General features: G+C 36.7%; 1 protein-coding gene and 1 non-coding gene across 5 annotated transcripts in view; one reads left to right on the plus strand and one right to left on the minus strand.

The window, feature by feature from the left end:
- Positions 1-18,058, minus strand: part of RABGAP1L (RAB GTPase activating protein 1 like) — a 417,651-nt gene that overhangs the window by 369,827 nt on the left and 29,766 nt on the right. For 3 of the 4 annotated variants that reach the window (XM_039881422.1, XM_039881421.1, XM_039881424.1), the window contains exons 2-5: positions 12,201-12,371; positions 10,578-10,773; positions 5,992-6,202; positions 3,930-4,104 (exon numbers count right to left, since the gene is read on the minus strand). In XM_039881422.1, the coding sequence (XP_039737356.1) occupies positions 3,930-4,104; positions 5,992-6,202; positions 10,578-10,773; positions 12,201-12,338 (720 nt within the window). In that variant the 5' untranslated portion in view covers positions 12,339-12,371. Of the gene's footprint in view, positions 1-3,929; positions 4,105-5,991; positions 6,203-10,577; positions 10,774-11,957; positions 12,151-12,200; positions 12,372-18,058 lie in introns of those variants that run through there. The other variant, XM_039881423.1, reaches the window with a different exon arrangement.
- Positions 15,891-16,009, plus strand: LOC120617870 (5S ribosomal RNA). Its single transcript, XR_005657075.1, has one exon. It is a non-coding gene; the product is annotated as a 5S ribosomal RNA (ribosomal RNA).

An 18,058-nucleotide genomic window follows, 5' to 3' on the forward strand; every position in this document is an offset into this window, starting at 1 on the left:
TAATACAATACAATTTTCCCCAGAAAGCAGTACCTATAGAAAGCACTAATTAAACACAAAAATGTCTGTTGGGGTTGTTGTTGTTGTTGTTTTTGAAGAGGTAGAAATGGGGGGAACATGTAGAGATGTGGAAAGGAGATACACCAAAATCTTAACTCTGGTGCAATTTTGAGAAACTTTTCTTTTTTATTTTATTTTTTATTGTAGTATTTTCCAAATTATCAAATATGTATTACATGTTAACAATCGAAACATACTACTTAAAAAAGGCATTTGCTTAAAAGAAATAAGAGAGCCAACTTTTCCAAAATAAATCTTTTCCATTAATATCGATGAAAGAGAATCAACTGTTTTAAAAACACCATATGTCAAGAAAATATTCACCCAAGAAATACATGTAGAAAAATCATTCTATAAAAGACACCTGGAAAGACATGTGTTAAAATGTTTAAAACAACTTGTTCAAATATATTACTCACTGAAAAGAGCTAAAATAAGAGGAATGCATATAAAAAAACTTTATTAAAAAAGATTTATAATCTTTAGATTATAAAAATCTAAAGAAAACACTAACAACATAACTTCTAAATTAATTAATAAAGTATTTTGCTAAAATAACATCTCAATAAATGTTTTAAAATATTTTCCCATGTAAAAATAAGATTTTATTTTATATAGTGGTTACCCCTAAGTAAAACTAGTGCATTACGAATAAAGATCCTCCCAATAATATCCTTGATATTTACCATGAAATACCTCTGAATGCCTTTAACAGCAAATGATAACAAGTGTGCTTCTAAACTCAGTCGCTAGTAACGAGAAGTATGTTAAAACATACAAACAACACAGACATCAAAATCTGTTTTAAAGAAAATGATTATACTGACTAGTAGAAATATATTCTTTAAAAGAGTCAACTAAGCCTTTTAAAGTATCTTTAAAAACAGTTTTGCATTATGTATCCGCAAAAATGCAACAAGAATAGGAATGGCTTTTTTCACCACGCTTTCTGATATTCTGCTTTTTCAGCAAAAGCCTAGTGCATCATTCTCCCTGTACAAAGATCAGCACCAAGATCCCTCTGGCTGGATTCCCCAGGTCTTTTGCCACAGGAAATTGAGATTCACTCCAGCAGAGTCCTACAGAATATCCAGGGTAACAAGTCAAATGCGTCCTGACCCTTCTGTGGGGACCCTAATCCTTGTGCACAGGTCCAACAAAGCCATCACCCTCTCCAGGCTCCCCCTCTAACACTGCTGGTGCCTGCTGCTTGTAGGATTCTGCGGTGAAATAAAAGCATCACAGTGACAGCTGGCAGTGGTGGCCACGCTCCTTCTCCTGCTTGAGGAGGGTCTTCGTGCCTTTAATAAACTTCTTTGGTTCTGCAAACAGAAGGAAACAAATTAATTAGCAACACTAGTGCACGGCACATATTCAAGGAATAAGAATGTCTGTCACCTGTTCCTGAGCTACTTTGCCAACTGTTTACACCCATCGAGAGGGACCCAGATACTAAAGAATAAAGTTGTCCCTTCACCACAGAACAAGAAACTTCTGGGAACTAGACAATCTGTAGATGCAACTTAAAGACTTCAGATTAATTAGAGGGTAATTATTTTTTGAGGGGAGAGGACGATGCTGGACATCTTTTGTACAGGCGTGGGTAAAACCCAAAGGTAGCTGGGATGCAAGCTATATGCCAACCAATCCCTTTAGAAAGCATAATTGAAAGAAAAGATCCATATTTGTTTCCAATATTTCCAACAGGAAATATTTCCAGTCAGACTTCCATTTGAAACCCAGCTCCTACATCTACCCTCTTAGCCTTATGATAAATGGTAACCATACCATTTATCATCCAAACCAGAGTACTTTAAGAATAAAATGGAATGCTATGAACAATACACCTGGACAACAGGCGTAAACTAGGACTGCTCCGGGCAAAGAGAAGCGTAAGATCACTAGTCTAAATAAATACTGCCTATGTCATGGAGATATGATGAGTATCAAGTAAATGCTTAGCACAGTGCCTGGCATAAGCTCAATGTTTATACCAGATTACATTCATTTAGAAATGATTTCTTATGATGTTTAATAACAACTGTCATGTATTCCTCCTTTAAATAATGAATTTTGCCACCAATGTCCCATAATATTAACCCTTTCAAAAATGTACTCTAAAAATAATAATATATGGACATCAGTTTCTTACAAACTATAATGTACCAAATATCCTCCCTAAAAATACAATTAATACTATTTAATACCATATCCAAAATGGTAAGACTGAGACTTCCCCAGTTTTGTCCACTGCTTTACCACTGCTAAAGCTTTCAAAAAAGACAAATATTTCCCCACCCATAAACAAGCGGATGCTATAATCCAAAAAAGAGAGTTGCATACCGTCACAGTTATGAAAAATGCTTGCAGCCAGGTCCCTTTCAACTTCCTTCTACAGCAGTGTTTCTGCCTCTCCAAGTAGCAGGATCCCCAACTCTTCAAAGTTCACTTCCTTGCTGTTGAGTGTCAATTATCCAGAAACCACACAGGTATGTTAAATGATGACTGCCACCATGAAATGCCAGGACTCTACCATCTGCTCCCCCGCCTCTGCAGCGGGGCGGTAAGGATCAGAAACAGATCCTCGCATTCACAAACACACACATATTCTTTCGAAATATTTCTGTTCACTGCCCACTAAATGACAGGCACGCTTGTACTCATTCACTCTTCTATGATCAAACCTTCTGGCCAAGTAGTCAGTGAGAGTGAGTGAGTGAGTGTGAGTGTGTGTGAGTGTGTGTGTGTGTTGGAATAAAATAGATTCCAGAACTACATACATAGGCATGGGATGGGTTCTGGCGGAGAACTTCCAAGGCGACAATCTAAAGTACCTGTGTCTGCGCATGCTCAAGAAAGTGTAGGTGTTTAGGACACAAGACTTGACATACCCCTCATGCTTAGTATCAAACACACAGAAACCTCCATTTCCATGAGTTCGCATGTTGCGGCCAGAAAGAAACTCTCGGAACTCCTGTTAATACGACGCTTTCTGTTTCATGGCAGAGAAAAGAGCATAACTGCTGCTTTCAGCATTTTCGGCTGACAGTTTATATCCCCAAAAACAGACACGCCTGAGACCTTGCTCATCCAAATCCATTCATGCAAATGGTTGTAAGTACTAAAGTTCTAAAAGTACAACTTATTTTTAATTTGGAGAGAATTCAATAGGTACAGAAAAGAAGGCAATTTCCCCCACGTATTTACCAGCCATTTGATTCGGAACTACTTCTCCAGCCTAAGAAGACACCGCCACCTAAGAATTGCTAAAAGGAACTTACAGGCATCTTCCAAGGCCTACGAGGCGATACCTCTGCTGTATGTAGCACCTGTATTTTTAATTAGGCCAGTTCTCTAGAGCAAAAGCCAGCCTCTGAATGAATGCACATAACAAATACTCACCGGTGACAACCACAGAGCTCCGTGAAACGATCCTAGGGCAATACCTACATGAAAGCAACATGCAACTACTGGGCCCAGCAGAGCAAAAGGTATTGTTCGAGGCACTTTTTAAAATCACATGGACCAATCGACTTGGGCAAAATAATAAAAGAGGTGCAAAAATATCCCCGCTTTCTAAGCCCGAGCACCCGCTAGCACTGTGGGGAGGAGGGCGGTTCTGCCAAGTGGGACCGTTCCGTCACGCCTGGCAAGCTGCAGGCGCCCTCCCTACAGTTCCACTTTCACGCACAGTTGTCACATTCCGCTTTTCACACCTGGTTCTACGCCATTACAAGTACTAGCTTTCTCTTTAGAAGTATGCTCCAAACTTACGTAATGCACACAAATTTATACGACAGTGAGATTAGGGTTCGAAAATATTACCCTATTCGCCTCTACAGCAAATTGCTACAATATATTATACTTACTGCCTCTTTAATTTCACAGGTGAAAACATGTATCTGAAATTCTTCTGAACCGTGGGAACTCTCTGTAAATGCAAAGCAGTTGCTCTCTGCTGTCCCGTCGTGTCCGCGTGCACAGAACAGCACCTTATAGATTGGAAAAGATGCTATCTCCACACTCCTGGATTGGTCTATGATTCTGCATAACAGTGATGGAAAATGAAATAAAATATTAACTATCAAAGAACAAGGCAAACAGTTTTACAGTGGCGATCACACATAAACATAATTATCTTAAAAACCCAAAATAAGCTGGTACCAATAATGCAAGGAAACAAATTATCTTCAAGTTCTTGCTATATGTGTGTGCGCGCATGTATGTGTGCATGAGTATTCACACACACAAAGTCTTCACCTTCATTTTTGTGTTTCATATGATCCAGTTCACTTATTCCCTCAGCCAAGGATACACACTGCCTGGTAAAATCTCTGTCGCCCACCCCTAAATGCGAGGCTCAATCTGTCACAGAGAAGGAACGCCGCCACTGCAGAACAGCACAGACCGTCCAACGAGAGTTCATTTCTACTCAGAGCAGCTCCTGCAGGTTTACCAAGGCCCAGGTCACTGCTTCACCAAGACGCTTCGTTCCCCAGGGAAGTCAGAGTGGTTCCAAAGACCAAAGTCACAATGCAATTTACAAAGTAAAAGGGATCTGTGAGATTTAAGATCAAATAATATCTCTGACTTTCTCTACACAACTCCTAAGCCCTAGATTGATCTAAAAACTCCAGACTACTTCGGAATCTCAAACTCCAAAACTAAGGGGGACTCACTAAAAATAGAGAGGCAAGTCAAAAAACTAAATAGATTGATAACATTAATAAATAGATAACATTAAAAGCTATTTTGACATTTTTAAGAGCTATTGTACAAAAAATATAAATACAAAACCCTTTCTTTAAAAATTCAAAGCATTTTCCCCAAAATCTTATCATTTATATTGTTATTATTTTGGTACTTAAACTTCGCTAACATTTAAATCAGCCTTCAGGGAATATTATAGGTTTGGGAGACATTCAACTTAATTGCCTAGACCTGAAATGTTAATTTGTTCATTCAGCAATTATTTACTGAAAACCTGGACCAGATACTGTTCTAGACATTGAAATTACAACAGAGAAAATTACAAATAACCTGCTCCCACAGAGCTTATATTCTAGCGAGTAAAGTAGGCAATAAACAATTAATAAAATGCTACAAAGAAATAAAAGACACAGTGATGGGAAAGAGAGGTATAGTTATATGATACGATCCACAGAGGCTTCTCTTGATAAAATGTTTGTTGAGTGGGAATTGGAAAGAAGTAAAAAAGCCACTGGAAACCCAAGGAAAGACTGTTTAGGCAAAGGAAATAGACTGTAAAAAGGCCCTGAGGTGAGAATCGTGACAGCATTTGAGAAAACAAAGAGGCTACTATGACTGGAATGTAGTGAATGAATGCCATGAATGAATGAAGTGAGAAAGCAAGAGTGAGAGAGAGCAAAGATCAGGTCAAAGCAGTAGGTCATCAGTGGCCACACATGGTAAGGATTTCGAATATAATCACAAGTGTGACTAGAGGCCATTGGAGAGCTGAGTATAGAAGAATAAGATCATCTGACCTACGCTTAAAGAAATGTAAGGTTCAGATGATGTTAAATATTATTCCTAACTAAGCATAAGAAAAAAAACCATTTTGCTTCTTTGCAGTATGATGTGAAAAGCTTAAAATCTAGGGCTCACTCTAGATTTCTGAACCACTACTATATGAAAAGGGGAAGACAGGTTTTTACACTCTTTCGGAATAAAGAAACACAAATTACAGGTATTTTTACAGTGGTATTTCCATTTATAATATTCTAAGCATAGTTTTACAAATGCCCCTTGCAAATAAGGAACACAGTCTAAACCTACACGTTTACTTTGCATATCTACAAATTAAAAATGAATTAACAGTAAGTCCTAGGCCTGATTTATGATATAATATAATCACCACCCCCAAAAAAACTTCAATATGTCTAAGAGGGGGAAAATATTAGGGTTTACCTCACAGAACCTTCTGGAACATTTGGAACATACAGAGTAACAGGAAAAGGGGACTGACTGGAAGATTTCATAGTTGCCATTGCCCGTAATGCCTCCACTTCATTACGTGGGGAAGAAACTTTCAAACATCCTAGGTAGGTCAGTTTGTTAAATAAAACGCTATCTTCTTCAGGTACTCCACTTGGAGAAGATGGTCTGGGCGTAGAAATTTCTGAAGGGAAAAGAAAAAGAAATGCTCAAAAGTTAATGCAAAATTTCATGGTATAATTTTGCCTATTGCTCAAAAACAAATGAAAAACTGCAAACAAAATTTAGGTCTCTCTGTGTTTTCATTTCTTTTAATGTTTATCTCATATCTTAATTCAGAGTTCTAGAATTGGCCATTTTATATTTTCAAATTGCTCAAAGTATTATCTTACTTAGCTCTAACTAGAGGAAAAGAAAAAATGCTAAGCCTTAAATTTTAAAAAATAAAAACACAGAGTTCAAATACTACAGAATAAGGAGATTAGCCTAAAAATAATAAGAATTAAATAAAATTAAAACCAGTTAAAAGTTTCTCTCGGCTATACAGATCATATTTAGCACCAAACTTATAAAGCAGCCTAAGTTCCTAGGCAGAAGTAAACAATATTAAGGTGTTACATCTCACACCAGTAACCACACAAGTCAAGCTTCTTACTTTGCTCCTTCCTGGCTTCCTGGCTTCTACGAACTATGTAAGCATTACAATGGAAATTTTTCCCTCAAAATAATTATTCTGATGAACAATCCTATGATTATTTTCCCCCAATTCTCCCTTCCCCATTTCTTAAAAAAAAATAAAAAACACTGTTCACTTTAACGCTAAGCATAGCATGTAGCAAAGGCCCAATTGTGATTAAAGAGTATCTATCTGCATATTATCAGGTAGTATAAAACTCTCCATTTGCCACTCTCCCCACCCCTATCTAAAACCCACATTCATCCAGTCTCCAACTCTTCCCCTGTTACCCATAACCATGCTGCACAAAAATAAGCTGAAAGCGAAGATAATGGGAAAAAATACTGAAAGTAGACAGAGAAAAACAGCATGTTACAAATACAGGAACACTGAATAATTCAAATGACAGCAGATTTCTCATCAGAAACTATGCAGACAAGAAGACAGTAGAACAACACCTTTAAGGTATCGATGAAAAGAACTATCTAAATGCTTTTTTGAAGGACATGGCTCCAAAAAAATTCGGGGGTTCTACTAAGGTGCTTCGATGAAGATGAAGGGCCTATATCCTTTCCTACACCCATTTTAAGCAGAAGAGTTATGATTATTGAGCTTGAACCAAAGATTTTATGTGATTTTATTTTCAGATTTAAGATTTCCAATACTCTTGATGATAATGATAATGAACATTTTATTTGGTATTTTCTTTGTGCCAGGTATTTTACAAAATACTTTATATGGATGGTGTGTTTAATCCTCCGACATCCCTGTGAGGCAGGTTCTATTTTAGCTCTTTTTTACAGATGAGGAAACCGAGCATTAGAAAAGTTAAACAACTTGCCCAAGGCCATACAGCCATAGACGGAGCTTGGGTTCAAACTTAACTTGGGTTCAAACTCTCTATGAAAGGTCTAAAATAGGATGAATTAAAAGCAAAATGTAGTTCTTATTCTGTTATCAATTATAGAGAGTATCAGCTCTTCGAGGGAAGAAATCATTCTACTTTTTATTCCCAGCTCTTATTGTGTCTAAAAGACTAGACACTCAATATATAGCAAATGAATTAATCACTAAATAAATAAAAAATTTTAGGGTTAGTGGTCCTTATGGCAATCTATTATGACAAACATATCATCCTGGGTACTACCTAGACCCCAACTCATCGACAATTAAATGTATCATAAGTACAGCCTTCACGTAGACAAAACTCATTGGTAACTATCCAATTATGACAGAAAGAAATCAATGAGTAAAGCAGGCAAAGAGTAAAATATTTTAGCAAAGCTTAGGCTGGGTAAAAATCACACACCACTGTAAGGAATTCATCTCCACCTAAATGTAAATTCAGTCCTATTCAAGTCATACTTCTTTAATTCCCTTATCCCTTCCTCAGCAGAAAGATGCAAAGAGTAACAAAGAGTATGAGAGAGAAAACTCATCTAATTATCCAAACGGTACTTTAGTACATTGCCGTAAACTAGCAATGATTTTCTGTTAATGTTGACTCCAAATAGCCAGGATATAAGATCACCATATGACAAAAACCAACCAGTTATCAAGATGTTTAAACAAAAGCTCTCATCTACCTAGTTTTATAACTGGCAAACAACATGTGATAATGCTCATTTTTTACCATTTAAATCTAGACATTTCCAGATAGTTGCTTGCCATCAAAGTTATGTCATTTTAAAGCAACCACAATTTTGTGAGCAAAAACTGGGTTGACTGCAGCTATGAAACGGCAGCTGAAGTGTCTGGTTCAGTCTGCTGTAACACAATACTCAGGCTGGGTGGCTTATAAACAACAGACATTTATTTCTCACAGTTCTGGATGCTGGGAAGTCCAAGATCAAGGTGTGAGCAAATTCAGTGTCTGGTGAAAGCCAGCTTTCTAAATAGCATCTTTTAACTGTGTCTTCACATGGTGGAAAGGACAAGCTAGCTCTCTGGGGTCTCTTTTATAAGGGCACTAATTCCAATCATGAGAACACAAAAAGGGTGCACAATACATGATCCCCACCAAATACACTCAGGAATAAGAATCCTATTATCTAAGCCATTGCAAAGGACAGTTGATTCCAACAACCAATTTGAGCTACTCTAGAAGAGAAAGGGTATTTCTTCCTTTTGAGTAACAAAAAAATAATTATATGAATAGTGGTAGCAACAGCTTTGTGTTTTGGGGGAGGGAGGGAGGGAATTTAAGAGATTCAAAAGATAAAGCAAAGTACAGTGAATAATATAATCTTTCATGTTTCTTCATGAACAAAAACTAATCAAGAACAAAAACTAATATACTGGAAGGTTTGTTTCCAATCTTGTATTTTTTAGAAAGCTATATATATATAGCTTAAGTCCTGTTGGACTTAAATCTAGCAATACGTATGACTATACTCTAAGACCTATGAGTCTTTATAATGAACCACCAAACCATGGGGTGCTCTTGGAGACCACCGATGCAGCGCAAATATCTTCTCCTACTCTTTTAACTGTATTTCTTAAGGTAACTTTCTCATTCAGAAGATTTAAATTTTAATGTTTTAAAATATAACCACCTTTTCCTTTCTGATTTGGGTTTTTCTACCCTGACAACCACAAAAATATTCTCTTATATTTTCTTCTTACAGATTTCTCACACTTAAATATTTGAGTCACTTGGAATTACCTTGTGGCCCCACTGGGTAGCACTTCAGCCCAAATCTATACTTACCCTACACCGACATTCAAGAATACACCATGAGTGCTAAGCCAATCAGGAAAGCCTCATCTCCTCTGCCAGAGTGACTTACTGAGGGACCTGAAAGTAACCAAGGCCTGCACCCTTCAGACCACACCATTCCCTTGACCACTAGGAAAGGTTCAGTTGGTCCAATCAGAGTAAAACCCACACGTCTGTGCAATGGGTAAAAGAACAGAGACTTTCTCTCTGCCACAAGGCATGAACAAATCACCTGGCCTTACTTTTTGATTTCTGCTACTACTTTTGACCATAACGTAAGCCAGTTAAGGAAAACGGTGACATGGAAAAGATCGAAGCTGAACAGTTTACAAAGAAACACTACCAGGGCCCGGATCAAACCACACCTCTAGGATTTAAACCAGCCGAAGCAGGAGTTAGATTTGGTTTATTTGGCTTTTCTTACAACCAAAACCATTTTGACTTATATTCCTACCACATATCTTACCCATTCATGGATGGATTCATTATGTAATATACTGATGGAGTTGATACGGTATTTTACTTAGGATTTCTTTCACGTATTATAATTTGAAATAACTGTAGTCAAACTGAGTAAAAAGGCACACCATATGAAAGACTGTGTACATCACACTATTCTCTGATACCCAAGAATTTATTCATTTGCTCACTAAGTATTTACTGAGGGCCTTACTCTGTGCCAAGTACTAGGGGTAAAATGAAGACCCAGACAGAGTGCTTGTTCTTAGAGAACACTAAGACCGGCTTCACAGGTAGGGAGATAAACAGCAACATAAAAATCAAAATGGGGACTCGACCGGAACTGAAGAGCTGGTGGCCCTGATCTTAAAAACAAAGCTAACAGTACTTTTTAATTTTCATCTTAAATTTTTCATTATCACTTTATCTCATTTCTCTTACAGTTTCTAAGAGTTCAATACAGTGGTCCCCCACCTTCTTGGCACCAGGGACTGGTGATCCTATGAGAATCTAATGCCTGATGCTCTAAGTGGAGCTGAGGCGGTGATGCTAGAGCTGGGGAGTGGCTGCAGATACAGATGAAGCTTTGCTCGCTCACTTGCCCACCGCTCACCTCCTGCTGTGCGGCCCGGTTCCTAACAAGCCATGGCTGTGGACTGGTACTGGTCCACAGCCCAGGGGTTGGGGACCCCTGCAATACAATACCTGTATTCGATGGATCCAAAATTAGCTGAAGAGATGGCTTATTTGTTTGGCTGGCTGAAACATCTCCAAATGAATGGTCTGAGATCTCACTGGAACTTTGATGATCATCGACAAGAAGGCCACTTTGCCCTTTCTCAGAATCTCTCAAAATCTCTTCCATGGCTTTTTCCAATTGTTCATCACCATTAGAAACTATCTATAGACAAAGCAAGACAATTTTGTTTCGATCATATTATGATTCTAGAGCTTAATGAAAACATTTCATTTCTGGAATTAATTAAAACAATCTAAATATTTAAATTTAAATATGGTTACTGAATACCAAGAGTTTATACAGCTGTACCTAATTTCACTCGATATAATACAAAATCTTAAATTGTAAAACTAACTAAATTAGAGGATTATTAGTTTCTTAAAAGGATTCCTCAGAAAACACTTTAGGCAGTTTCCAACTACATCTGATTTAAGGTCTTATTTATAGAGATTTCCTTTTCTTGTTTTAATTTTTCGGGAACAAATTCCAAAACCAGGTCATCTTAAATGTATGTGTTTTAAAGAGTAGAAATGGATAAGTTTAAAGAGACAGTGTCTATTGCGAATATCAATTAAAAGGTCATATTTCTCAGCATAAACATATGTTTATTTTCTTTATAAATTTTGCTTACTACCTGCCAAGAGGAGAATTGCTAATTTCCTTACATTTAAGTTTGTTCATCTTTTTTTAAAAGCAGGTGAAGCACAAAGCCTAAGTAAATAAATGATGTCGCAAATTAAACACTTTAATACTAAAACACAGATAAATAAATTTAAATAGTTGTTTATTTAAATAAATATTTAATTAAATAAATTTAAATAAAGCCATTGATTATTTAATAAAATTATTAAAATATATATTCTCAACATGTCTAATGGGTATTTAATAATGATCTGTATAAAAAATTTATTAGATTGATACTGTAGTTAGTATTAAATAGAAATCATAAAAAATATGTAACACTTTTGACTAATTTCTCTATTTCTGTTTCTAGAGGGTGGATATGCAATTCTCATGCATGTATACCTGGGTTTGTTTGATTCTTTATGAGTTAAAAAAGACAACATAAAAAAGAAAAAAGAAAAAGAATCATATCCAAAAAAAAACTCAACTGCTAAAAACATAAGACATATACTTTAAAAATATTTAAACAAGTCTACTATTAAATCACATACTGGAATGTTATCAGGTGATTTAAAACATAAAAACCATAAGGAAAAGTCTCTGACGTGAAAGTGAAATATAACTATTTATATAATTAATTTTAAGCAGCAGTAAGAGAGAAAAAAAATCCATATAAATCAAATTTATGTAAAATTTAACTATTAAGTCTAATTCTCAAGTACCTTTTTTTCCTCTTCCAGTCCTTCTTTCTAAATTCCAAATTAAAAGATAAATTACCAAAAGCAAAAAAACTTCAAAAATATACAAACCAAATAATGAGCCTCATATAAATCAAACATCAATTCTATTCTCAAGGTCAATACTTGAGAAAATCCTCTGGATTTTACACATCTCCTTTCACCTAGTTTAAAAAAAAAAACTAATAATTTAAAGTAGTATCATTTGTAGAAAAGAAAAAGAAACACCTTCAGTTCAGGTTTTCCGTCATCTTTAGTAGAAGTATCATCTGCATGCTGAGGAACCAAAACAAATTCTTCACTGTTCAGTGCAGTCACAGAATCCGATGACCCAGTAACCTTCTGTAATGAGGCTCTGACCTCCATTTCAGTTCTGCAAACTTCTCTTCCCACATCCACCTGGTCAAAACCACAGGGATTAAAGAAAAAATAAAAACTACTGAATGAAAACATGAACTGATCAATCCTCGGCCTTTAAAGATGGTTCATGTGAAGAAGAAATCTGCTGACTAGATAATTCTCTCGAAACTAGAGAAGCTGCCTTCTCGGTCCACGCCACATGCTGGAAAGGCACACCCCCCTGCACAGCCGAGTTTCTAGACTAAAAGAACCATGTTGTTCCCGAAAAGCAATACAAACCCGCCCACATCGCAACTAAGCAGGTTTACCACTGTTTGACTCTCTATAGTTCTCCTAGAAACACTGCTTTTATTCTTTTTCATAAATTCTGTTTGACTCTCTGTATAGTTTTCCTAGAAACACTGTTTTTGATTTTTCATAAATTCACATACACACAAAAACGTTCACTGAAATTACTTTATAATTCTAAATGTCCCCAAAATTTTATCTCAAGACCACGTATAGTACCTTAAAATATTTTTCACTGTGTCACTTAACCAATTAATATACACATTTCAACACCCTAAACCATGTATCTTTTTTTTCCAAACTCATTACCACTTATCAGCTGGAGAGGGGGAGAGACCAGAGGCCAAAGCTTCCACAAGGCATGCATGTAGCAAACAACGTTTCAGTCACCAAACACAGTGTGATTCCGCTTTCTGGATAGATCTCTACTTCGCACCATAGAAACTCAACATTCTCTAGATGTCCACACTAATTTTAACTCAACCTGCATACTACACGGCAGACACTCGCATCGGGGTTACATGAGTGAATAAGGCAGACGTGTTGCCTGCTTCTCTAGAGCTGACATCTAGTAAGGAAACAAGCAAAGAAGCAAATAAAGTAGTTCCAAATCACCCCAAGGGCTGCGAAGAAAATAAAACAGGTTAATGTGACAACGAGTCGCTGTAAGGAGTATAGGGACAACTGTGAGTAAGGTGGTAAAAAAGGACTCTCTGAAGGGGAAATATTTGAGCTGAAACCTGAAGAACAAAAGGACCATATATTACGCAATCTGCTGAGACCAAAGGGGTACTGTGACAGAGGGGGAGGACAAGTAGGCCAGAGCAGAAGACGACAGGACCTTGTACCTACGGTAAGTCTGCTGATCTATTCCTAAAATTCCCCCCAAAATGTTCTTTTTCTCTAATTCGGTTGTTCATTGCAGCATATAAGTATGGCTGCAATATCTCATTTTGCCATTAGGTGACACTTGACACCATTACTCGTGCCCCACCCCCTCGAAAAAGATTCACTTCCAGCTTCAAGTTACACTTGAAAAAATTACTTCTCAACTTTATCAAAAATCTAATTTTCCAATAATATCAAAATAAAGGATAATTACATTCCTAGGCTAGAGTAATTAGCTAGCCATCATTTATTTCTCTTAGGCATGTTAATAGCCTTTCTTTTTAAAACTCTTCAACTACAGTCATCTGTCCTCTAAAGGCTGTTCTCATTTTGCATATTATGTTTCTGAAAATGATGTATGTGTTAGAAGCCATGCCTTTACCCTTTCAGACGTCCCCATGAACCCTTGATTAGCACGACATCACACACTCCAGGTCTGCTTTGTGTGGACAATCCTTCCCCAAGTCCTTTCAGTTGCCACTCCGCCACTTGACACCTAAATGTTGGAAATTCCTACAGGTATCAGCTTTCAGTCATCCACTCGACAAATATTTACTAAGTCTCTACTATGTGCTAGAAGCTATAATGGGAACTGGAGAATAAATGCTGAGTTACACCAGTGCTGTCCTGGTCTTCCTAAAGCTAACATTCTTATTTATGGAAGACATAATACAGAAGAAAATAAAGCAGGATCACATCCTGGAATAAGTACTACAAACGGTGATGGGAAGGCAGGAGGCAGTCTGGACCCGGCTGACATCTGGGTTTAACAGGAATGAGTAAGCCATGAAAGGACCGAGAGAAAGAACGTGATGTGAGAAAAGGCTTACTGAGGAACGAAATGGAGGCCATGGTAGCGAGGTCATAGCGTACAGGTGAGAGTAGTTTGTTGAGACGGGAAAGGAAGGCAGAGCAGCCGGAGGCCGCCCTCGAGGCTAAGGCTATCTAAGCCCTCTCCGCACCCCCAGCGCCATCTGGTTCACCAGGGAATGTTCCATGCCTACCATGATATCTGGTACAGAGTAGATATTCAATCAACGTGTTGAACAAATTCTTCTTAAAAAGCACCAATCAGGTCAAAGTTCTTACGAATGGCAAATGCGAAGCCAGGATTTAAACCAGGGAGTTTAATTTGAGAGTACATGTTCTGACCCACATTGTATTATATTGTTTTCTTTCCATTACAGTTGACATTTGATATTATTTTACATTAGTTTCAGACCTTTATATTATTTACAAAGTGATTCTCCCCAATAATTCTAGAACCTGCCTGGCACCAAACATCGTCTCTTAAAGTCTCTTCGTGTGTTGAGACCCACAGCTGGTATCTGCCTCAACAGAACAGCACTAAGCACACTGAACCTTCTTCACATCCTTCCTCATCAAGACTGATCTGTCTCTTCCTCCAAAGCATTCTTCTTAGATAAGTGATAAATAACCTGATAGTTAGCTATGAATTAGAATGTTAATAAATATTAATGGTTGTTCAACTTAAATTCAATTTGCAGGGGTCTTTTAAACAATATGGAGCTTGCTGTTGTGTGAACTCAAGACTAATGCACCCATTTCAACTCAGCAAGTAAAACAAAAAAGCAAAACTGCTTTTAAAAGATTTTAGTTAAAAGGCTACTCTATTATAATCTAAAATTTAGAATGTAAAATCTGACAAAGAATTTTTATGTTGCTTCACGTACCAAAAAAAATACTGAGAACTATATAGTCTAGGCAGAAACACTTTTATTTTTAGGGCGTTTTAAAGGTATGTAAAACTAGAGGACAGGAAACTTATCGGTGCTACCAAAAATGCGATCTATATTTCTTCTCTTCAGCCCCCTTCTTCCCAGCTCTGAACCCAAAGGAATGCAATAAATATTCTTGGGTTGAATTAAATCACTTAAACACACATTCCCCACACCTAACGCAATTCTACCAAGTGAAATCCCTTTTAATTCTAACTTTAACGCCACATAATTTTTGTCAAATGAACATTATTATATCTAAATTAGCACCTCACTTGGATGCCTAAAACTACAATTTTCATGTATACCAGAAACAGTAAAACAACATTCAGCAAAGTCTTACTAGAAGCTATCTTCCTCCCAAAATAACCAAACACATTCAAAAGTATAAAACTGTGGTGCACATGGTCCAATTTCTTTCTGCGCCAAATGTGGTTAGTCTGCTTCTTGCTTTTATATTACATGTTTGCATCCTATTCATTTTCAAGTGGCTCTTGAACTAAAATAGAAAACTGAAAAAATGAGTGTACGTCAAAATTGGATAAGCTGGGAGGACTATCAGGCTTGAGAATTAGAATGACTACAGCAGGTCCATTATAAAGGTAGAAACAAGAAATACTCTTAATTTAAAATAAGAAAATAAGTCTACGGCCATGCCACCCTGAACACACCCGATCTCGTCTTATCTCGGAAGCTAAGCAGGGTCGGGCCTGGTTAGTACTTGGATGGGAGACCACCTAGGAAGACCGGGTGCTGTAGGCGTAAAAAAGTAAAATAAAATAAGAAAATAAATATGAATAATTTAGAAAAATATTTACCAACCATAATTCTTTTGTGCTTTGAAGACTAAGCCAGTCCTGGAAAAAACTACTACGATCTCTGTTTACTAAACAGTCTATCCACTACTCAGGCAAGAGCCACACCTATACGTATGTATGTCTGCAAGTATGTCCTTTCTCCAGAAAAAGGTACACAAGGACCTTATTCATTCACGTTACTTTAGTGGACACTTTTTTTTTTTTTTTTGGTCCAACAATAACCTCCAAGCCTCTTTTCCTGAGAATAAGAGTTCCCTCTACTCAAACCACATGGCTTTTATAGAAACCTCAACACCATGGCCAAACAGATCCAAAGGTAAACACTGACTCCAAACTGGACCGATTAACCCATTTCTTAAGATTTCTGGACTGGTGACTAAAGAGTTCATCATGACAGTGACTCTCTCACAGTAGAAACTTTTAAGATGTAAACGAGGAATTGTCAGAGGCCATGCTTTTTCTCCGTGTGAAGAATACCAGTATAGAGGGAGAGAGAAGCAAGCCAGCGTCTTCACTGAGTCGGACCACTTTGCTCGAGTCATTCCTAAGGCCTAGCCCTGTCTGTTCCCATCCTCAGTCTTGGTAAATGCACTGTTCCTTTAATTCTATAAAACATCCCTTCCGATAAATTCTTTTTGCATAAGCTAGTTTAAATTGAGTGTCACATGAAGCCCAATGAATCCTAATATAATTATATGCTAGCAAAAAGATATACAAGATATATTTTAATAGACTGCAGATGTCCATATGGTTTCATATAGTAGGCGTGAGAACAGAAATCCAGGTGAAGGAAGAAGAGAGAATCTGAAAAGTTGACAATAATTTCCCAGATAAACATTATAGTGGGTGTGATGAAAGAAAGAAAAAGCAGAGAAATGACTTACTTGAAATAATTACAGGAACAAAACGGGATAATACAAGTGGTATTTACAGTCAAAGGATGGTTTAAAGACAATAGAAGAATGTTTTACAACCAAACAGGAAGCCATCAAAGGACAAAGAGGAATTTAAAGTAATAAGCACATTAAGATTATTGCTACATAATATTCCTATGTCATAAAAACAGAATATAATACAGGAAAAAATATTTTATTTAAAAATCTGTATTAGGATGGTGAGATTTATAAGTATGGTAGATTCAATTATTTTTACTAATTTTTTATTTCCTCCCTATAACAGAATTATACACTTGTGCCCCTTGCCATGTGACTTTGCAATACCTCCCATGAGAGTAAGTAGAGCAAAATATTTCCCTTACCAAATCATTTTGGGCTTAGCTATGTAATTTGCTTAATCAATGGAATATCAATAAGCAAAATGTGAGCAGAGATTTTAAATGTGCTTAAGTTATTTGGCTTGGTCTCTTGAGAAGACCAAAAGAAAAATATGCCCCAGGAAGCCAATGGACCAAAAATGCAACATGTGAAAAAGACCTAAATTTAATTCACAGCCAGAAGTAGAGTATCCCTCACAGACCCATAGAATCATGAATTAAAAAAGTAAATGTCTATTGCTGTAAGCCATCAAGTATTTCAGATTGTTACATAGCATAACCACAGCAATTGCTGACTCAGTAACCTATTTTTTTAGCATTTTATCTTATTTTGTCATTAGTTTCAAGTATACAGTACACTGGTTAGATATTTATATGGTTTATGAATGATCCTCCTGATTGCTCTATCCTGCCTCTGGCCTTACATACAGCCATTACATTACTGCCGACTGCATTCCCTATGCCGTGCTCCTCACCTCCTATTTTTAAATTTCTTCAACATTATTATACTATCTTTAAGTTAAACAAAAATGAGAAAAAAACTAACAGCAACTAACTAATCAATCGCTCAAGGAGATAATGATATGGTTCTTCAACTATTACCTCAAAAAATCCAGTGATTTCTACAATTATTATTTATATTCCGCTAAATAAAAATGTACTTTAATAGTCTACCCTTCTAATACTAATATTCAACTCTAGGTATATTCAGTTGTATAA

Source organism: Pteropus medius, unplaced genomic scaffold (genome assembly GCF_902729225.1).
Source record: "Pteropus medius unplaced genomic scaffold, Ma_sr-lr_union100, whole genome shotgun sequence".
Lineage (NCBI taxonomy): Eukaryota > Metazoa > Chordata > Mammalia > Chiroptera > Pteropodidae > Pteropus > Pteropus medius.